At 41.5% G+C, this 24,256-nt stretch overlaps 1 protein-coding gene across 1 annotated transcript in view; it reads right to left on the bottom strand.

Moving 5' to 3' along the window:
• Positions 1–23,548, bottom strand: part of ptprr (protein tyrosine phosphatase receptor type R) — a 264,810-nt gene extending 241,262 nt beyond the window's left edge. Inside the window, exons 1-2 of the mRNA XM_073059666.1 lie at positions 23,225–23,548; positions 15,090–15,412 (exon numbers count right to left, since the gene is read on the bottom strand). Of these exons, the coding sequence (XP_072915767.1) occupies positions 15,090–15,412; positions 23,225–23,282 (381 nt within the window). The 5' untranslated portion in view covers positions 23,283–23,548. The remainder of the gene's footprint in view (positions 1–15,089; positions 15,413–23,224) is intronic.
• Positions 23,549–24,256: the final 708 nt, after the last annotated feature.

Below are 24,256 nucleotides of genomic sequence, written 5' to 3'. Positions count from 1 at the left end.
TTATATATGTATACTGTAATTCACAGTTTTTATTGTTATGTATTGCATTGTACTGCTGCCACAAGACAACAAATTTCACGACAGATATCAGTGATATTAAACCTGATTCTGAGATTGCCAAATTGTTTTCATTAAACATTTCCATTGCAAGATCTCTTTGAATACCAGGTCAAAAAAAAAATCAAATGGAACTGCCACAGCATTATCAACATGTCCAGACAAACATAATTTTAAAGAAATCAACTTTGCTGGAACATTTTGTTGGTCAAATTTGGAGCCAGGAATAACATTACCTCTGTTCTCAATCTAATTGCTCTTTTAGTCGGAAAAGCCCATTTGGAATGAGAAATGTTCCATATGATAAACTCAGAGGGAAAATGGGCCGCCAACTTGGCCATCGATCAGGCAGTGAGCTCCCTGCAGTTGAGAGACATCATCAGCAACCCACACTTGGGACATCAAGGCCTCAACTCTGCACACTCCCAACGATGGGGGAGTTCAAACGCAAGGGATAGGAGTGACATGGGTCAGGCAGAGACACGGAATCACAGAGCAAAAGGTGGTTATCGAAGGCAGTGGACTTGGGGTCATTGGGCACCTGGACAAAATGGGATCTTCCCAAGCGCAAGATCACTTGGGCAGAGCTTTGGAGACTGGAGCCCTTCCACATCCTGCAGTCTGTGTATAACACTCTCCCTACACCATCACAGCTGCATACATGGGGGCTGAGAGAGGACCCCAGCTGCAAGCCTGGTGGTCAGCAGGTTCACTGGCACACATACTGTCAGGATACAAAACAACTTTAGCACAAGGACGGTATAGGTGGCACCACAACAAGGCCCTGCTGTCCCTTGCTGACACACTGGAGCAGGAGAGGTGTAAAGAGAGACCAGCTGACCGAGACGCAAACAGGGCAGTCACTTCCATCAAGGTGAGGGCCACGCCAATCATATCAAAGAGGCCTAAACCCAATCTGCTGCAAACTGTTAAATTGTGGGAGATGAGGGTTGATGTGGGGAGGAAGCTGCAGTTCCAGGAGGTGCAAACCACACTTTGACCAGACATCATACTGAGGTCCATGTCAAGAAAGTCATCCTGGTGGAGCTCATAGTACCATGGGAGGAAGGATGTGAGGAGGCTCACAAGAGGAAGGCCCTGAAGTACCAGTCCTTTGTCCAGTGTGCAGGGAGAAAGGATGACAGGCATGTCTATTCCCCTTGGAGATGAGCTGCGGGTTAGCATGGAGGTTGCTGTCTGTGCTGGGCCTTGATGAAAAGAGTAAGAACCAGACAGCTTGCAGGATGGGGGAGGAAGCAGGAAGAGCCCCTTTCTGGGTATGGAGCAGGCGAGGAGAGTTGAGCTGGAAGTGAGGAGCAGATGGGCGGTTTCTTGGCCACCACTGCTGACCTGCCAATTGGGTTAATTGGGACATTTTGGTCCAATTGAGCATCTGACCTAATTAGCCGAAGCTTCATGGAAACCTCCCAAGTGGTTAAGGGTTGAAACACTCTATGAAGGTTGGGCACCACTTGACGACATCTGCCTCCGGCCATAGGCTATGGTTACCTCATCAGGTAGGTGAAGAGAACACCCCAGTGTATGATGCAAGTTAAACCTGATTCTGAGAATGCCAAATTGCTTTCATTAAACAGTTCCATTGCAAGATCTCTTTGAATACCAGGTCAAAAAATATCAAATGGAACTGCCACAGCATTATCAACATGTCCAGACAAACACAATTTTAAAGAAATCAACTTTGCCTGAATGGCTATCTGTGGGAAGAGCAGTTCATTGCTCAACTTCAGAGCCAGGAACAACATTATCCATGTTTTCAAACTAATCGCTCTTTTACTCAGGAAAAGCCCATTTGGAATGAGAAATGTTCCATATGATCAGCTCAGAGGGAAGTAACATAGACAAGTGTATTTAGATCATGAAGTAGATCATGAAATTTATGTATTTAGATTATGTATTTAGATCATGAAATACAGTGGATTCCTGTTAGTTGGGCCATAAGTTAATCATGGCAGCCACTTTCAAAGAACAAAAACTAATTGAGAAAATAGCCAGGATTCCCTTCATTTTCTTGGGAAACTGTGTTGCTTCATTGGGACAGGAGATCTGTCGACTAGTTTCTAATTAGCGCCAGTTGTATCCACTTGTGAGGTTGTTTGGCGCTACACTGTGTTTAAAGTGAACAGTTTTTAAATAGCATCAGTTGTGTGCATTTGTGTTCAAAAGCAGTGATATTTGTCACTGTCAGTTGGTGAGAAATCAGCAGTAAGACTATACAGAATTGTTTTGCTCACTGTGGTTTCAAGCATTCAGGCTTGGAGATGCCAGAAACAGCCAGGTGTGAAAACAAAACTATCTCACTACTTCATCAAGTTAGGAATACAATGAATTTGAAGGTATCGACAATCATCCTTAATATTACATTAAAATGAAAAGATTTGGAGAATGCAGTTATCAAAAGCATCGTATTATGGCAACCATTATCTGTGCTGATTTTTGTTAACAGCAGCCAAATTCCACCATTGATAACTAATACACAGTTTTAGAGTACTGTAGTAGTATTGGTAGTGTTGTAATCTGTATTTTATTTAAATACATAATTTGTTACTCAGTTAAACTCAATTAAAGACTTTTTATACCTTTTGGAAATATTTCCATGAAGCTTTAGCTAATTAGGTCAGATGCTTAATTGGACCAAAATGTATTGGTCCCAAAATGTCCCAATTAACCAGAATCCACCGTTGCTCAGAAAATAGTACAAATGGAATAAAGAGAAAGAGGACCCAAGACAATATACATAAATACAAATCATTAATGTACAAGGTAATCATAAAAGGTAAAAATAACAAGTGTAGGGAACCTTGGTTTTCAAGAGATATTGAGGCCCTGGTTAAGAGAAAAAAAAAGATGAATAACAGGCATAGGCAAGTAGGAACAAATCAGGAAATCAGGTGCTTATGGAGTATGAGAAATTCAAGAGAACACTTAAGAAAGAAATCAGAAAGACTAAAAGGAAGCATGAAGTTGCTCTAGCAGACAAGGGGAGGAAGAATCCTCAGCAATTCTACAGGTATGTTAAGAGCAAAAGGATTGCTAGGGACAAAACTGGTCCTTAGGAAGACCAGAATGGTAATCCATGTGTGGAGCCAAAACAGATGGGTGCGATCTTAAATACGTTCTTCACATCTGTATTTACTCAAGAGATGGATACAGAATCTATAAATGTGGCATCAACTTCATAAACCTTGTACAGATTACAGAGGAAGAGGTGTTTGCTACCCTGAGGCAAATCAGGGTGGATAAGTCCCAAGGGCCTGACAAGGAATTCCCTCAGATACTACAGGAGGCAAGTGAAGAAATTGCCAGGACCCTAGCAGAAATATTTAAAACATCCTTAGCGACAGAAGAGGTACCAGAGGACTGGAGGATAGGCAATGTTGTTCCACTGTTTAAAAAAGGCTCTACACAGAAACTAAGAAATTATAAGCTGATGAGTCTGACATAGGTTGGGGGAAAATTATTGGAAGGTATTCTAAGGGACTGGATATATAAATATTTGGATAAACACGGACTGATTAAGGATAGTTAAGGATAGTCAGCATGGCTTTGTACGTGGCAGGTCATATCTAACCAATCATATAGAGTTTTGAGGAAGTTGCCAGGGAATTGGATGAAGCCAAGGCAGGGGATGTTGTCTACATGGACTTCGGTAAGGCATTTGACAAGGTCCCACATGGCAGGTTGGTCAAGAAGGTTCAGTCACTCAGCATTCAAGATGAGGCAGTCAACTAGATGAGACATTGGCTTTGTGGAAACAGCCAGAGAGTTATAGCAGATTGTTGCCTCTCTGACTGGAAGCTTTGACTAGTGGCCTGGTGGGCTAATGCCTTCATAAATCAATGTATTGAGTACAGAAGATGGGATGTTATGTTGAAGTTGTATAAGATGTTGGTGAGGCCTAATTTGGAGTACTGTATGCAGTTTTATGCACCTACCTACAGGAAAGATGTAAACAAGTTTGAAAGATTACAGAGAAAATTTACAAGGAAGTTGCCAGGTCTGGAGGACCTGAGTTATTAGGAAAAACTGAATAGGTTAGGACTGTATTCTTTAGAATGAGAAGATTGAGAGGAGATTTGATAGAGGTATACAAAATTATGAGGAGTAAAGATAGAGCAAATGCAAGCAGGCTTTTTCCAAATGAGTTTAAGTGGGACTAATACCAGAGATCATGGGTTAAGGCTGAAAGGTGAAAAGTTTAAGGGAAACATGAGAGGAAACTTCTTCTCTCAGAGGGTCATGAGAATGTGGAATAAGCTGCCAGCACAAGTGGTCCATGCAAGCTTGATTTCAATGTTTAAGAGAAGTTTGGATAGGTTTTATCCATGGAATGCTCTGCCACAGACTGCAGTGGAGACCAAGTTCATGGGTATATTTAATGCAGAAGTTGATAGTTTCCTGATCGGTCAGGGCATCAAAGGATATGGCGAGAAGGCAGGTTTGTGGTTGAGTGGGATCCGGGATCAGCCATGATGGAATGGCAGAGCAGACTCAATGGGCTGAATGGCCTAATTCTGTTCCTATGTCTTATGGTCTTACATGAATAGTAGGGGATACAGAACACTATGGTCCCGGCGCAGGTTGTTGGGAGTAGGCAGGTTAAATGGTTTTCAGCATGAACTAGATGGGCTGAATGGTCTGCTTCTCTCTGTACTCTTCTATGACTCCATGTATGAAGAGTATTTGATGGCTGTGGAACTGTACTCAATGGAGTTTCAAAACCTCATTGAAACCTACTGAATATTGAAAGGACTAGATAGAGTAGATAGTGCTGGGAGTCTAGGACCAGCGGGTGCAGCCTTAGAATACAAGAATATCACTTTAGTACAGAGATGAGGAAAAATTTCTTCAGCCAGAGGCACTGTTCCTACTAATCCGCACAGGTGTGCAGCCGCACAGTGACTGAAATGTTCCTGCATACGTAGTCTTGGTCGCCACACAGCTTTAAATTTATTTTACATACTCTTAATATAAAGTGCCACACAGTTTTAAGATCATGTAAAAAAATCCTGCTTAGGGCAATGGTTGGTCTCTTGCAGCTGTAAAAAAAAAGAGAGAACATAGGCCAGAGGGTGGTGAATCTGTGGGATTCATTGCCACAGAGGGGTGTAGAGGCCAAGTCACTGGGTATATTTAAAGTTGGAGGTCTTGATTAGTAAGGGTGTCAAAGGTTATGGGGAGAAGGCAGGAGAATGGGATTGAGAGGGATAAAAAATCAGCCGTGATGGAATGGTGTAGCAGACTGAAGAGGCTGAATGACCTCATCAACTCCTATGTCTGTGGTCATTATGGTCATTTGTGGAAAGTGAATAAAAACAGAACAAAGCCAACAACAATGATAAGTTAATGGAATTGTATTGAAAATACAGAAATTTATCTAAATTTATATTAATTGTTGAGCAGGTGATATTTGCTGTACAGCAGAGAGTCTGGATCCTTTATTATAATACAAAGATTCGAAGATGGAAAAGATTGGGCAAATAAGATTAAATTGGATAACACTTGAAGTGTGAGAATTTATTCACAGAGAAAAATGAACGACCCTCTTTCCCTTCATAGATTAGGAACATTTCCTGGGAAGAGAACCCATGAAGTAATTCCACTTACCAGAGAATCAAATGGGAAATGCAGAAATCCAGAAAGTGTAACTCATTACATCAGTTGAGGCAAGTATTATAGCCACATTAAAGAGGAAGCAAGTGAGAGAGAACAGAAGGTTGTACTGATCGGGTTATCTGGGGAGGCTTGAGTGGAGATAGAATTGACTAAATGGTCAAATGGCCTACCTCTGTGTTGTATAATAGGATTTTTAAAAAGTTGTGGTTACAAATGACAGAGCCCATTACTTCAACTATGCCTGAGACCTACACTCATGCAGCACCACCCCCCACCCTGAAGGTCAATTATTGATTCAGGAGGATCAATAAGAAACAAGGTATATCATATAAATACATAAAACCAAAGTAATTATCTTTCACCCTATTCAGAAACAAATACCAAATTTATATTTCTCTACTATATTCCATAATTTTGCAATATTTAAGTATTTTTAAACTATAAATTCCCCCCCCTTCCTCTATTCTCCACTCTGACCCTTTACCTCTTCTCACCTGCCGACCACTCCCCCAGCCCCCACCCCCGGTCCGCTCCTGCTTCCCTTTCCCTTATGGTCCACTCTCCCCTCCTATCAGATTCCTTCTTCCTCAGCTCTTGACCTTTCCCATTCACCTGGCTTCACCTATCACCTTAGAACATAGAACACAGAAATCTACAGCACATTACAAGCCCTTCGGCCCACAATGTTCTACTGATCATGTAACCAATTCTAGAGATGGCCTAGAATTTCCCTAAGCTCCATATGCCTATTTAAGAGGCTCTTAAAAGACCCTATTGTATCTGCTTTCACCACTGCCTCCGCCAGTGCATTCCACACAGCCACCACTCTCTGTGTGAAAAACATACTGCTGACATCCCCTCGATACCTATTTCCAAGCACCTTAAAACTATGCCCCCTCGTGCTAACCATTTCAGCCCTAGGAAAAAGTTTCTGGCTACCCACACGGTCAATACCCCTCATCATCTTATACACCTCTATCAGGTCACCTCTCATCCTCTGTCGCTTCAAGGAGAAAAGGCCGAGTTCACTCAACCTATTCTCATAAGGTACGTCCTCCAATCCAGGCAACATCCTTGTAAATCTCCTCTGCACTGTCTCTATAGTTTCCACATCCTTCCTGTAGTGAGGTGACCAGAACTGAACACAGTACTGCAAGTGGATTTGCACCAAGGTCTTATATAGCTGGAACATTACCTCACGGCTCTTGAACTCAATCCCATGGTTGATGAAGGCCAACACACCATACGCCTTCTAAACAACACTGTCAATCTGCACAGCAGCTTTGAGTGTCCTATCAACATGGACCCCAAGATCTCTCAGATCTTCCACACCGCCAAGAGTCTTACCATTCATGTTATATTCTGTCTTCAAATTGGACCTACCAAAATGAGCCACTTCACAGTTATCTGGGTTGAAGTCCATCTGCCATTTCTCAGCCCAGTTCTGCATCCTATTGATGTCCCACTGAAACCTTCGACAACCCTACAGACTATCCACAACACCCCCAATTTTTGTGTCATCAGCAAACTTACTAACCCACCCTTCTACTTCTTCATCCAGGTCATTTATAAAAATCACAAAGAGGAGGGGTCCCAGAACAGATCCCCACGGAACACCACTGGTCACCGACCTCCATGTAGAATATGAGCCATCTACAACCATCCTTTGCCTTCTGTGGGCAAACCAATTTCGGATGCACAAAGCAAGGTCTGCTTGGACCCATGCCTCCTTACTTTCTGAAGCAGACCTGCATGGGGAACTTTATCAAATGCCTTACTGAAATCCATGTACACTACGTCCACTGCTCTACCTCAAAGAATTCAATCATGCTCGTAAGGCATGACCTGCCCTTGACAAAGCCATGCTGACTACCGTTAATCAGATTATGTCTCTCCAAATGCTTATGAATCCTGCCTCTCAGGATCTTCTCCAACAACTTGCCCACCACTGAAGTCAGACTCATTGGTCCATAATTTCCTGAGTTACCTGTACTCCCTTTCTTGAACAAGGTAAAAACATTTGCAATCCCCTAATCCTCCAATACTTCTCCTGTCCCTATTGATGATGCAAAGATCATCGCAAGAAGCTCAGCAATCTCCTCCTTCACTTCCCACAGTAGCCTGGGGTATATCTCATCCAATCCTGGTGACTTATCTAACTTAATGCTCAAGCATTTCAGTCCGCTGTAAGTCATCTCCACAATTGCCAAGGTCTTTTTCCCTGGTGAATACTGAAGCAAAGTATTCACCTCCTTCTAGCTATCCTCTTTCCCCTCCCCCCACCTCTTTATTCTGACATCTGCCCTCCTTTCCAGTCCTGAAGAAGGGTCTTGGCCCAAAGAGTTAATTGTGCATTCATTTCCATAGATGCTGCCTGACCTGCCCAGTTCCTTCAGCGTTTTGTGTGTGTTGCTTTGAATCAAAAAAAATGTTTGGCTCTAGAAATAGGCAGGAAAATGTCACAACAGACATTTTAAAAATCATGTAAAATGAGTTAAATATTGTTTGTATTTCTCAGGAATGCAAAGCAAATCTGGGTCATAGGCTTAACAGTGAATAAAGCACTGCGCTTTATTTAAAAAAAAGAATAATATACTGTACATTATTTCCAATAAACAACCAAATCAAGACACCGTAACTGACAAACTGATAAGTAACATGAATTGCTGATGTTATTAGCAAATTGACGACAACAAAGACTATCTCAAGGTCACTAATTAAAACTTTGTTGTGTCTACAAAGAGTTCTGTATACTATCACCCACCCACAATGAAATGTGCCACTGTCTTATTCAGATAACCTGCAGAAATTATCCTTATAAAGAGACACAGAGTTGCCTAGTCATTTTCACAGAGTTCTAGTTATCATAATTACACACAGTCAGATTCTTCTCTTTAATGATACTTATCAGCAAGGAAGGATATATTAATTCTTCATTTTTGGATGCTAAATAAGAAGTTACACATGGTAGATAAATGTAAAGATAATTTCATCAATAATAGATAACTAAAACCTTGCTCTCACAAAGGATGTGGCCTCCTTATTTAACAAGGTGTCTCAAACAAAGACCAATAACAACCAGATTACTTTTCTCCATGTTTCTTTCCACTCTCAAATTATCAGTCAAAATATATAAAGTCAGCTTAGCTTAGTAAACGTAACAGCAAACCACTCAAAGATCATTTTTGTAATTTACCAGCTGCCAATAGATAATATTCTGATATATTATCTCCAAATGGACCTTACATACTAAAGTAGTGTCAGTACCTTCGGTTGAACTCTGTCTTTTTGTGTGTTTCCCCTTAGCTGTCAGTCTGTGGGTTTTGTATTGCCATGTACTCCAACCCCATATTACTGAGTACTCTGTCTCTCATAGAAACATAGAAAACCTACAGCACAAAACAGGTCCTATTATTTATTTATTAATTATTATTTATTTATTCATCTATTTCTCATTATTACCTGTATTGCTGCCACCTGTGTCTCATTGTGCTCCACCTATCATCTGCCTCTCTGTTTATTGCTCAGTGTATTTCTGTCCTGTGTTTTCACCTGCTTGTTACCAGATTGTGCCAGTGAATTTTCCTGAGCCTTTCCAGCATTCGTATCTGTACTCTGTCAGTCTGAATATTGACTCTGCCTGTTTCCCGATTCTGGTTTTGGATGTTTTGATCTCTGCCTGAACTTTGACACCGACTTTGTTTGCAGCTTGGGATTTGTACTCGATTACTATCACTGCGTGTACAGTACTGGGTCTGCGATTGGATCCCTGTTCCAGTGTCCTGACAAGTAGCTGCAACTTACAATTGGTAACAAACAGGATGGTGCATTAATTAATTAAAACAATTTACAAAATCCATTTTGCATGTGAATTTCTTAAGTTTGTCTTGGAACAATATTAGATGTAAGCATAAAATTTCCATATTTATGTCTATATCAGTTAATGGCATTAGTATCAATTTAATTAAATTCTCTGGTTGGTTCTCCTGCAACCATTGTATACCCATTTATTGTGCAGAAGATTTATTTCAGCTACGCTAATAGTCCCCTGCTCAGAGAAGCAAGGTTTTGTTCATAATGATGCACACTTTTTAAACAGCTGTAATGGCAAATTCCCTGCAACCAGCAACAGCAGTCATGATTGGTTAGTTCTCCTGCCAGTCAGGTTTGATGATCACCTTGTTGTAAAAAAAACCCAGACTGATCGAATGCACATAATTTTTTTGTAGCCATCCTCCATTTACTGTGTTTTGGAGGCAGGGATGTGATGGAAATCACATTGTTTTTAACGCCAAAAATCATTGCTGTTTCTATTCCCTCATTTCTTTTATAAACTGCCTTCAGAATTAAATTTATTGTTCTATGAATTGTTAGCATTATGTCATGCTGACAGTCTCTCCAAATAACTGATTTTTGGAGGGTTGTAGATAAATAAATTGTACAGTATTTAAATCTAATCAGGCATAGGTGTGAATATAGCATTCTGTGACCTTCCTGTTGCATTTCACCATAGCCCACTGCCTGGATGTCAAAGGTATTTTGGGTTGCGTTTTGAGCAGGGATTGTTCTGCTCTCTTTACTCAGCTCTACGTTGCTCAAGGTGCACAGTCCCTACATGGGCCTTAACATGTTCAACCAAGGTAGATTCAGAGGGGAAATCTCACAATGATGCCACTATAGTGGGTATCTCCATGCTCACCTCTGAGGTCAGCAGATTGCTCACCAATGGCAGTAAACTGTATAAAAATAAAATTACAGGACACTTGGGGAAAAAAATGGAAAACCAAAAATTTACTTCAAAATAAAACCAAGTCATATTTAACAGTTTTCTGTAAGGATTCAATTTTAAGGTTGAAAGTTCAAAGAAAATGTTATTATCAAATACATATATGTTACCATATACAACCTTGAGATTCATTTTCTTGTGGGAATATTCAGCAATTCTATAGAATAGTAACCGTAACAGGGGCAATGAAAGATCTACCAGAGTGCCAAAGACAACAAACTGTGAATGCAAGTATATATATAAATAGCAATAAATCATAAGAACATAAGATAATGAGATGGAGTCCTTAAAGTGAGATCATTGGTTGTAGGAACATTTCAATGATGGGACTAGTGAGTGTGGTTATCCCTTTTTATTCAAAAGCCTGATGGTTGAGGGGTATTAACTGTTCTTGAACCCTGGTGATGTGCGACCTGAGGCTCCTGTACCTTCTACCTGATGGCAGCAGCGAGAACAGAGCAAGTTCTGGGTGGTGGGGATCTCTGATGATGGATGCTGCTTTCCTACATCAACATTACATGTAAATATGCTCAATGGTTGGGAGGGCTTTAGCTATAATGTACAGGGCCAAATCCAAAGGTTTCAACTGTAAAGTTAATGTCAGAGAAATGTGTACAATATACATCCTGAAATGCTTTTACTTCACAACCATCTACGAAAAACACAGGAATACCCTAAAGAATGAATGACAGTTAAAAGTTAGAACCCCAAAGTCCCCCCAGCTCCCCCCTCCCACATATAAACAGCAGCATTCAACGATCTTCCCTCCCCACTGGCAAAAAAAAGCATCAGCACCCACCACCGAGCACTCAAGTGTGTAGCAAAGCAACAGCAAAGACACAGACTTTCAGTATCCTCAAAGACCACTCGTTCACCAGGCATTTGACATAACCCAGTCTCTCTCTCTCTCTCCCTAATGAAGGAAAAAGAGATGCCTCTGTTCAACAGCCTTTTGTAGAATTTTCCATTCAAAGGCATTAGTGTTTCCATACCAGGCTGTGACGCAACCAATCAATATACTCTCTGTTACACATCTATATTAGTTTGTAATTCAATAAATTGTTTGCAATTCCATAAACAATAACACCATCTATATTACATAAAATACGAAAAAAAATATTTCCAGGTCAGGGACAAACTCCGGAGGAGGTGTATGGAAAGTGAAGCTAAGTTTTCAAACAACTTAAGATAATTTATTAGGCACCACAGTAGCATAGTGGCTCATGTAATGTTAATATAGGGTTCAATTCTGTCTCTATCTGTTCTCCCCATGACCACACGGATTGCTTCCGGGTGTTCCAGATTCCTCCCCCCTTTCAAAGTCATCCGGGTTAATCCATTAATTGGTCACATTGGTACAAATGGGTGGTGTGGGTGCATTGGGAGACCATGCAGTATCTCAGAATAGTCCTATGCAAAAGAGATTATCACTAAAGTTGTTTGATCTAACCCTCTTCTGTTATGTTAATTACCCTTTTGATATCAGAATCAGGTTTAATGCCCCCGGTCTATATCACAGTCATAGACTCATTCAGAAGTACAGAACAGAAACAGGCCCTTTGGCCTATCTAGTCCATGTCAAAAAACCATTTAAACTGCCTACTCCCAACGACCAGAGCCCTCCATATCCCTACTATCTATGTATCTATCCAAATTTCTCTTAAAGGTTGAAATCGAGGTCACATGGACCACTTGTACTAGCAGCTTATTCTACACTCTCACCACTCTCTGAGTGAAGAAGTTTCCCCTCATGTTCCCCTTAAACTTTTCACCTTTCCCCCTTAACCCATGACCTCTGGTTGTAGTCCCACCCAACCTCAGTGGAAAAAGCTTGCTCACATTTACCTATCTATACCGCTCATAATTTTGTATACCTCTATCAAATTTCCTCTCAATCTTCCACATTCTAAGGAATAAAGTCCTAACCTATTCAATCCCTCTTTATAACTCAGGTCTTCCAGACCTGGCAACATCCATGTAAATTTTCTCTGTACTCTTTCAAACTTGCTTATATCTTTTCTGTAGGCAGGTACCCGGAACTGCACCCAATACTCCAAATTAGGCCTCACCAATGTCTTATACAACTTCAACATAACATCCCATCTTCTGTACTCAATACATTGATCTATGAAAGCTATCCTTTATGACCCTATATATGTGTGACGCCACTTTCTACGAATTATGTACCTGTATTTCCAGATTCCTCTGTTCTACCACACTCCTCGGTGCCCTACCATTCACAGTATAAGACCTACCCTGGTTGGTCCTGGTTGGCATCCATCTATCTCGAAGGACAATGGGTAATGATCATCATCAACACAAGCCTAGGCAGAAGGTATAGAGATCCTGAGATGCCCAGTTGTCAAAATCCCCCTCTCAGCCTCACCAGTGTAGCCCAAAGGAAAGCTATGAAGATTTGCTGCCGTGGCTGCTGGAAGGATGTTCAATGACGTCCAGCTGCCTTAGGTGCTCCACTCCGGATTCGCTGTCTGGGTTTACTCCCGTAGCCTTCGTCTCTCCTGAGGCTGCCCACAAGGCAGTGGGGCTACTTACCCGTAGTTGGGGATCTGGTTCACGAGCACCAGGGGGTGTCCACACAACAGTGGCCCTGCTGTGTGTGCAGGGGCCAAACCTTCTCTCCTCTGTAGTTCACCTGAGTTAGCGTGTTGCCAGCGAGGAGGCACTACACAAGGCTTGCTGTTGGAGAGGCGATGTACTGGCGAGGAGAGACTTACACATTCAGCTCTCCTTTTCGCAAGACTGCCAGCCAGAGGTGAAAGCTGAAAATGGGAGCGACAAGCACTACCCACTGCACTACCACTTTAAACACATCACATCAACCATTTTGACACCTGGTTGGTCCTTCTGAAGTGCAAAACCTCACAGTTGTCTGCATTAAATTCTATCTGCCATTTTTCCAGCTGATGCAGATCCCTCTGCAAGCCATGATAGTGTTCCTCACTGTCTATCGCACCCCCAATCTTGGTGTCATCTGCAAATTTGCTGATCCAGTTAACTACATAATCATCTAGATTATTGATGTAGGTGACAAACAAAAGACCCAGCACCAATCCCTGCAGCACATCACTAGTCACAGGTTTACAGTCAGAGAAGCAACCCTCTATGACCACTCTCTGGCTTCTCCCACAAAGCCAATGTCTAATCCAATTTGGTGTAAAATTTGTTGCTTTCCAGTAACAGTACAATGCAAAACATAATAATAAAACAACTATAAATTACAATATGAAGTATATATGTGTGTTTGTGTATGTGTGTGTGTGTGTGTATATATATGTACACACACATATATATAAAAAGAGAGAAAAGAGTAGTCAGGTAGTATTCATAGGTTCAATATCCATTCAGAAATCTGATGGCGGAGGGGTATGTTTCTGTTCCTGAAATGTTGAGTGTGCCTTCAGCTCCTGTAAAATCAGTTTTGATCATTAATAAACTACCAAAGGACTTGCTTCTGTATTATGGTGCTCTATGATTCTATGGCGTGATATGACAATTTACTTGATAATCCATGGATCATTCCCTTGGTTTCCATAAAAAATTCAAGATGATGGACTGGAAAAAATTGATTTTCATTCAGCATCTCCCTGCAGATTATAACGAAATCCATCAGTATCAAAGGTAGAAACTGGAAAGAAATCCAATTTAAACCAGCTAACTTCATAATTAGGTAGATTATAGGTACTTTAAGATTAATAATTTATTCAATATGATCATTGGTCTCAATTATCTTGAACACTTTTCATTGGACTGAAAACCTGTACTGAGAAAACTGGCAATCAGTGGAAAAAAGCAACATCCATTATTAAGGACGTCCATCACCCAGGACATGCCCTCTTCTCATTGCTACCATCAGGGAGGAGGTATAGGTTATAGTAAATTTATATTTTATTTAATTTAATTTTGATCGGGGGGGTACTGCGGAGGAGCGAAAGAAGCTACAGAAAAGTTGTAAAATCAGTCAGCTCCATCTTGGGTATAATCATCCGAGGTATCCAGGACATCTTCAAGGAGCAGTGCCTCAAAACGGTGGGCATCCATTATTAAGTAGCCCCATCACCCAGGATATACGCTATTCTCATTGTTACTGTCAGGAAGGAGGTACAGAAGCCTGATGGCACACACTCAGCGATTCAGGAACAGCTCCTTCCCCTCTGCCATCAATTTCTAAATGTACATTGAACCCAAGAAGTTTATCTCACTTTTTTTATTATTTCTGTTTTTACACTATTTTAATTTAACTATATAATGAATGTGTGTGTGTGTGTGTGTGTGTGTGTGTGTGTGTGTGTGTATATATATATATATAAACTATACTCACTGTGATTAATTTTTTCTATATTTATCATGTAATGCATTGTACTGCTGCCGCTAAGTTAACAAATGTCGGTGATATTACATTTGGTTCTGATTCTGAACACAGGAGGCTGAGACAGAGTACTGACACAGACATAGACATAATATGTTGAATTGTCAGTCTCTGCTGTAAATACTTTATGGTGGTTTTGAAATGATACATGGATATATTTTTTAAAATCATGTTTACCAACACCTGTCAAAGGAAGTTGTTTTCTAATCTTAGATGGCTACTCACCACTGAGATCAAGTCATCTTCTGGAATAGGGAGGTTTTCAATCCCTGACCACTGATCATCATTCGTGACAAAGTGAGAGCTTCGATCATTCGATACTCTTGGGAAAGTCGATTTGACAATCATAGCAGGAGGAGGTCTGCTTCGCTCTATGTATTTATGGAACAACGGCTCATTGATTCTGCTTTTTTGCATTTCCATGTTGCTTAAGTCCGCAGCTTTATCAATATGTTGCAGACGGTGGTAGATAAATGTTGGTTTTCCGTTGCTAAATGGCATTTTCTGACCTCTTATCTCAAAGTTTTCATGATCTCCTGAAAAGCATCCTGAAAAAAAGAATCATTTAAGGAAGATAATTTAATATTTTTGCATATCTGATTCTCATTTAACTCAATAACTTTGGCCAGTAAGCAGATAAACACACTCTTAACTAGTGAAACTAACCATAAACTCATTATTACTCACTATTTATAACAAACGGCCTTGACCCAATAGTCAAATGAGGCTCCATTATGTGAAAGAATGATTGCACAAACTCAGAATATGCTAATTATTCAGTTCCGAAGTAGAATAGTTACAGCGGAGAAGAAATTAATTTGTTCCACTGACATCATACAAACTCCATCCAATAGCTATCCATTTAGACCTACTCTCCTGCTGAAGGGTTTCGGCCCAAAACGTCAACTGTACTTTTTTCCATAGATGCTGCCCGGCCTGCAGAGTTCCTCCAGCATTTTGTGTGTGTTGCTCGGTTTTCCAGGATCTGCAGAGTTTCTCTTGTTTGAGACCCACTCTCCTTATAGTTCTGTTCTTTCCTTTACGGTACTAGCTTAGCTCCCTTACGTTGGCTAGAAATGTCTATTATTACCCCGGCTGTGTATTCGGCCTCTAACCGGTGACAATAAAATGGAGCGTCACAGTAGCAAATGGTCAGTATGATACTATTACAGCTGGAGGCATCGGACTTTGGAATTCAATTCCAGCATCCTCTGTAAGAAAGTTTGCACGTTTTTCCCATGTGCACATGGGTTTCATGCGGGTGTTCCGGTTTCCTCCCATAGTCCAAAAGCATACTGGTTAGTAGAGTAATTGGTCATTATAAATTGTGCTGTGATTAGGCTACAGGAAAAAAGCCCCATTGCCTTGTGGGCAGCCTCGCAAGAGACAAAGGCTACGGGAGTAAACCCAGACAGCAGATCCGGAGTGGGGCCTCTAAGGCGGCTGGACGTCACTGAACATCCTTCCGACAGCTCCTGCAGCCAAGCTGGTGCCAAACGTATTGCTTTGCTTTCCTTTGGACCACACCAGTGAATCTGACATGGAGATCTTGATGACTGGGCATCCCAGGATCTCTTTTCCTTCCACCCGGGCTTGTTCCCTGGAGAGGTCACTCCAGTGCCACATTTGCAGTGACGGAACAGCCGTAGCAGGCATTACAGCCCTACAATGGACTGACCTGTAGCGCACACTCCACCATCCTTCTAACAGACTAATGCCATCATGAGGCTATGGTTAAATCAGTAGGATGCTGGGGGGTGGCAGGGTGGGGGCCTGTTTCATACTGTGTCTCTTAGTAAAGTTGACGGGAGTAGGAAGTTTAAATGGTTTGGCATGGACTAGATGGGCTAAATGGCCTCTTACTGTGCTCTATTTTTCTATGATTATAAAATAAATAAATAAATAAATAAATAAATAGATGGATATCATAGCTGTTCCTTTTTGGTTAATCATTTTTTAGTTCTTTGCTCCTCTACGCAGGGTAATGACTTCTTTCTGTCAAATCTGCTCTGTTCCAAGTACGACAACCCCAGTTTCTTTAGCCAATCCACACAATTAATGTCATCATCTCTAGAATTATCTTAGTTCATCTCTTCTGTCTGTCCAAAATTTGGTAGCCAAAACTGAATAGACTACTGCAGTTATAGCCAAACTGGTATTTTGAAAGTGGTGTTGCATGTAGACAAGCTGGCCTTCATCAATCAGGGCACTGAGTATAGAGGTATGGCTTTTGTTTGTTTGTTTATTTATTTATTGGGATACAGTGTGCAATAGGCCTTTCCGGCCCTTGAGCCTCACTGGCCACCAACCCTTGATTTAACCCTCACCTAACCACAGAACAATTTACAATGACCAACTAACCCACAGCTAGAACATCTTTGGATTGTGGGAGGAAACCAGAGCTCCCGGAGGAAAGCCAAGTGGTCACGGGAAGAATGTACAAAGTCCTTATGGACAGAGGTGGGAATTGAAACTGGGCCGCTGGTACTGTGAAGTATTGTGCTAGCAACTTCACAGCCGTGCAGTTATACGAGACATTCGTAGTCTGCATTTAGAAAATTGTGTTCCTGCTACAGGAAAATTGCTGTTAAGCTGGACAGAATGCTGGAAAGATGTATGTGGATGCTTCTGGGACAAGAGGGACTGAGTTATGGAGAAAGGTAGAGCAGGCTGGGACTTTTTCATTGGAGTGGAGGAGAATGAGGGGTGATCTTATAGAGGTGTATAGAATAATTAGAAATCAAATAACTAATGTTAAAATGTGAGGATCAAAGCCTTGGGACATGGGGAATGCTATTTAGGATTAAGGTCAGGAGAAATTTCTTCAGCCAGAGGATGGTGAACCAGTGGAATTCCTCACCCCTGAAAACAATGTGGGACAGGTCATTAAATACATTCAAGAAGGTAGTAGATATATTTGTTAATGGTCAAGGGATTTGAGAGAAGGCAAGAATAGGCCCTGAAGTGATTATCAGCTGTGATCTTGTGGATGCTAGAGGGTCCTGTTTTCTTTGAGGCAGTGGAGGTTGGAAGAGACCTGATAAAAGTTTATAAGAATATAAGAGTAGACAGTTTAAACAAGTAGATGTTTATTAGAGTAGACAGCTAGTAGTTTTATCCCTTGGAGTTAATATGTCTAATACCCTATCTTGCTCTTATTTTCAACATTTCTACAATTAAAATGTAGACAAGTCAATATGCTTAAAGTTGGCATTGACTTCTCGTGGCAGAGCTTCACACAAAAAATAATTAGTTGGCAGGTGCAATCCCATGCCTCACTGGTAGAGACTGCAAGAGCATTGTACTCACTGGAATATCATATATAAATACGCACCAGCTGGAGTTATCCCACACTCCCACATTGCAATTCTTTCTGTGCACCTGTTAAAAGGTCCATTGAGGGAAATGCTAATCTCATCTCTTTCTAATCTTGTCTCTGGCACTGCTGCTCTCATTCTCATTTTCAGCAGGCCAGGAGCTTGGCCTTTAGGATGTCATCTAGCAGGAGTTGGGCTGTACATTTGCAGCAGACAACTAGGACAAGAGATATCACCTGGAAATGGTGCCATGCTCCACCACAGCATTTTTTTTTGCCAAGGATCAAGCAACAATAGGGAGCAAGTTCTCTTCCACACTCTCTGGCATTTTACCAGTAGCCTTTGTTGACAACTAAAGAGATTGATGCATAACTTAGGAGAAATGGAACAGGAGTGAATCACTCAGTACTACTAACCACTTTCCTCTTTTAAATACATTCATTGCTGATCCTATATCTCAACCTTCTCATGGTGAAGGTGCCACCACTGAGCACATCTACCCAAAAGCATAGGTATCATAGGAAAGCATCATCCATCATCAGGAAACCTCACCACTTAGAACATGCTCTCTTCTCACTTCTGCCATCAGGAAGAAGGTACAGGAACCTTGGGACTCACGCCACCAGGTTCAGGAAGAGTTATTACCTCTCAGCCATCAGGCTCTTGATTCAAGGGGGATATCTTCACTCAACTTCGCTTGCCCCATCATTGAAATGTTCCCATAACCTATCAACTCACTTTCAGGGACTCTTCATCTCATGTTCTTGATATTTATTGCTTATTTATTATTATTATTTCTTTCTTCTTTGGTTGCACAGTTTGTTGTCTTTTGCACACTTGTTGAATGCCCAAGTTGGTGCAGTCTTTCACTGATTCTGTTATGGTTATTATTCTATGGATTTATTGAGCATCACCACAGGGAAATGAATCTCAAGGTTATAGATGGTGACATATATATACTTTGATAATAAATTTTCTTTGAAAGTTAAACTTTAAATTCATTACTCAGCCTTGAACATTCAGCGACAAAAATAAAATACTTTAATGCACAGTTCAAAAATATTTGACTCTCACATTCCTTCCAGATAAGCTTCGTAATCCGTCAGGCATTTTGCTTTGATTGCTGGTGGGGTGTGGGTGCAGTGCATTGCTTTTTAGTCTTTGTTTCTTCATTTTTATATTGGTTTCTGATATATTTTTATAACACTAATTGTGGATAAGCTGCAAAATTTAACGTTTATGCAAATTATATTAAATAAATTTACATATATTAAAAATCATACAGAAAATGAATAACTCCTTCCACTTGGAAATTTGACTGAAGGGAATTCATATTTTATAAACTAATGTAGAACAATATTCTTAAATTAAATTACAACACTTCTGTCTTGCCTTATTCTTCTGGAATACTGCTCATGAGATCCAAATATGTGCAGAAATAATGTCATGCCAAGTTCTAATGACCATGTTTTAAGTCAAAATGTACAGATTTTAAAAATTAATGAAATTCTATTGTTTTAATTTAATATGAGTGAATCCTTCCAAATATTGTTCATGGTAAATTAGAAGCTATACAATGCAGTTTGGTGAAATGAGTTTTCTAAAAATCTTTATGGGATGAGAAAGCCATTGGGAAGTCTGATATTGTCATTGTGAATTGCTCCTGGCTGGAAGGCTTGCTGGGCCATTTCAGAAGATGGTTAAAGTCAACAACTTGGTCAAAGTCAAGAGCCAGACATATAGGGCAAGGTTGTCAGATTTCCTTCCCTGGACGATTACAGCAGAGCATGATCATCCATATATAACCTATCCACTGGGAAGGGTGTCTGCTCAATCTGAAGCATGCAAATCCAGAGCAAAGTTTTAAAATGAATGGGAAATATTGGCTGCTGGAAGAAAGACAATTTAACATTAGTGATTATGCTTGCTATTGTCTCTTAATATAAAGAGACATATAAAGTGCACTATTTTGAATTCAAAGCATTTTTGTTCCAAAAGGGGTTCGTTAAGTGGCCCTGATAACAGGTAGAGCTGATGTCCCACAGCTTCGCTGGATGCTGAATTTCAATGTTGTTTATGTGTACGCCCTGTGAACACTGTTTCTCCCAGCTGCTCTGCTTTCCTGCACATCCCAAAGATGTATTGTGTGGTTGTTTAAGGTAAATTATCCACAGTTTAGCTGAGTGGTTGTAGATTCTGAGCAAAGTTAATGAGCAAGTGAGAAAGAGACAGAGTTATAAAACCAAAACCCAAATTGAATAAATATCAGAAAGAATTCATAAAAATTGCATTGGCAGTAGCCAAAAAGGCTATTGCAGTTACTTGGAAATCGGATTCTTACTTAAGTATAGATCGTTGGAAGAATGAAATTTTCAGCTGTATTCCACTTGAAAAAATTACTTATAATTTAAGAGATAAATATGAAACATTTCTGAAAATTTGGTGCCCTTATTTACAAAAGACAAGATTAAATATATAGGTGCTCCGAAGATAAAATTATTGGTTATTTGGGGAAAGAAATAGAAATAAATATATATACTAAAGCTATTATGAACTCCATGGAGCATGTGGGGATCTTCCGATATCCAGGCATTCATTCTTTCTTTCTTTCTTTCTTCTTCTCTTTCTTTTTCTTTCTTTCTATAGGGATATATTAGGGGGGAGGGGTTAAGGGGAGGGGGAAGGGTTGATAATTTTTTTTCTTTCTTTCTGTAATCATTTGAAAACTCACTAAAAAAAATTTTTTTAAAGAAAGAGAGAGAGTTGTTTCCAGGAAACTAAATGGGGGAATGTGATGGATGGGACTGTTCTGACAATATATGAAGTCAGTGAGTCCTCCCTTTATATGGTGATGAAGATAACAGTGGCAAATTTGACAACTGCTGAATCAAGTTAGATCAAGGATTGGGTGCAAGCCTTCGCTGGCTGTCAAAATCACCCTGTACTGAGACTGCCCCAGTGCTGTACTCTACCAGAATGAAGAGTCAAAATCCCAGTGCAATCCTGCCTAGGAGCTACACCAGAATGATAACACGCCACAATACTTCGTATCCGGATTACCTAATTTATTTGTCAAACACCTGGGATATTGTTATGATGTTAGCTCTTTCAGTTTTGAGGCAGGGTTCACAAATGGAGGTTTGGGAAAGATGGTGAGATAAGGGTATGGGGGATAACTACATATTCAAGGTCTTCATCAACTTTGTAAAGTGAATGTGGGTGCTTACTTTCATGGAGAAGGGACTGGGGTGGTTGAGATATTTTAGGAGGAGACAGACTCAGTATATAACAGTCATCAACAGTATGAGCTCAGGGTGCTGGGCAGGAGGGTGAGGTGGGAGTCAATGGTTTTCTAGGAGCAGATGAGGGCCCAGGAGGTGTAACTGGGGCACAAATATGTTTGAAGAGCCATATGGGAAGAAATTAGATCAAAAGAGAAGGAAGTGGTAGAATCATTCAGCACTGAAACACCACCTTCTACTTTCTGAGTTGCTGCTCCCCCTTAGTCGTGTCTTAGGACTAACCCTATTTATTTCCCCACAATCCGATCAATTGGCCCCAGATCCTGTAACGTCTACACAGTATAGGTAACCACAGTGGGGAGTAACTTACAGTGGGCAATTTAACTAGCAGAACCAGAAAAGTAGTTGAGGCAGATACAATAACATAACATTTAAAATCCTCTCAGACAGATGCACGGATTTGACAGCTTTGGCGGGGTGTAGGTCGAACGCGGCTAAACGGGACCTGCTGGAGTCGGAATGGACGAATTTCGGCCGAAGGGTTTGTTTCTGTGTTGTATTAATCTCTGCTTCCCATACGGGAAGAAACCGGAGCTCACGGAGAAAACGCACGCAGTCACAGGGAGAGCATGCAGACTCCACACCGGCGGCAAGGACTGGCCCCGCTAACCTGAATACTAACCCTTTCCCGCAGGGCGACACCCCAGAGCAAGTTTGCCCTGGCGAAATGAGAGAAAGGGAGAAGAGTGGCGGACGTAAGTCACAGAAGTTGATGACGAAGCAGTCGGTGAGGGGAGCGCCAGCCGTGGGTGACACAGGCGGGGCAGAAAGGGCATCCAGGGAACGGCTTGCATCAGGAAGGTCAGGCGTAGTTCCAAGCTGATGCAATACCGGCAAGACGCTGTTTAGTTCATGTGGTTTGTATCTATCATTCAAAACTAAATAGAGGGCTTCACTTTAGTATTAAAAATGGGAAATTGTTATTCCAAGCAAATATTTCTCATTTACATTGGTGTCTACGCGCAGTGAATTAGAATGGTTCCTAAACCTGCATCGCCTTGCTCCGCGGTCAGCTCCGACTCTGTCAGAGCCCCAGCTGCGGAAATCACCGCCAGATGATCTTGATACCAAATGCAATGCCGCTGACAGTCCTGATATTCCCGGGCCTGAGAGACGAGCAGAACGCAGGAACGTGACTTCCATTTACTTTCCGCTGCCCAGTCTGTCCACCCGCCTGGTTGCGCTGACCCTGGTGCTGAAACAGGCCTGCTTACCACCCGCAGTGACGCTTTCACCGACCCCCAATACCCCACTCTCCCCCTGCAGCCTAGCACCTCCGCCGAGTACTGACGTCTATCAGGAAGATATTCGTCCTATGCACGGCGCTAACCCACCGCAAACGACAGATTCTTGCTGTCATATCAGGTCGCAGAACTAACATGACAGATCTGATGACAGAAAAACAGAACTGAAGCGTTCCAATCCTGCACTTTGCAATCTTACCCAGAAAACAAACAAACACACACACACACACACACACACACACACACACACACACACACACACACACACACACACACACACACACACACACACACACACACACACACACACACACACACACACACACATTTTAACATACCCAATTATTACCTCCATACATTAATTCTTTCCGAATCAATATCCTTCTTTATAACAACATTTAGACTGCTCGGGGTTAGTTTTTAAAGGTTAATAATACCTGTTTCAAAGACGGACATAACCACAGCGCAATTCAATAGTCAGGTGTGACGGGACCTACCTGCAGTGTGGAACCGAAGCAGCAAGCACACCACCAGGATACGTTGCCTGCCCTGCATACTTTTACCATCGAACGGCCGGTACCATCAAAGCGGAACCCCAACCCCTTCCCCGACACTAACAAGGTCTCAGCCCCAATCAGTCAGCGCGGTCCTGGCTCAACAAACCATCTTTCTACCAGCGCTTGTGGCGCAGCTCCTCCTGAGGTATATACAGTCAGGAGCTAATGTATTATTGATCCGCTGTAGCAGGCAGGTCTGGCATGCGACGGACAACAAGAGTACGAGGGAGGAGGGAGCAAGCGGCTGCTGCCGAATGGCAGTGTCTTTCTGGGGAGATGCCGGCAGCTGCAAAGCACCACCTAGCAACGAAACGTCACAAGCTCGCCAAATTGAACTTTGGATCTGGCAAATAAATGTTGCAAATGCGATTAAGGGGCATTTATTTCTCAGAAAGGTCAGCCGACAAATATTAACAGTGTAAGGCCACCTATAATAGTAAGCAAAGGTCTTGGCAGTTTCATTTATGACGCCAAATCGGTCAGGGGGGCTCTGTGAGACTGAAATCGCCTGTCAAACGGAATGCAGGGTCTGGTTGATGTGGATTGGGGGTGCGGAGGTGTAATGGCCGCAAACGGCTCTAAAACACATTTTTTTTAATGGCTTTGGTAGGTTTGATGCACGTTATGAGGACATGAGGGTTCCGCGCGGGGACCGGATTTGCAGATATTTAACAAGCTTGCTGTTAAATGTCTTTATTGGAGAGATGATCTTCAGTTGAAGGTATACTGTCCCGTTGGTGGTTCACGGAGGCTGAAGTATCTAGGGGCTTCAGGAAATGAGAAAAACTTCGCCTAAAAGGCAGGAGATTGGGGCTGAGAAATGGGTCAGCCACAGTGAAATGGCGGGGCAGACTCGATGGGCCAAATAACCTAACCAATCAAAGCAACATATGCAAAATACTACAGGAACTCAGCAGGTCAGGGCGCATCTATGGAAATGAATAGACAGCCTTCCCTTCCATAGATACTACC

The sequence above is a fragment of the Hemitrygon akajei genome, chromosome 10 (assembly GCF_048418815.1).
Source record: "Hemitrygon akajei chromosome 10, sHemAka1.3, whole genome shotgun sequence".
NCBI lineage: Eukaryota > Metazoa > Chordata > Chondrichthyes > Myliobatiformes > Dasyatidae > Hemitrygon > Hemitrygon akajei.
This window is presented reverse-complemented; position numbering and strand designations above follow the sequence as displayed.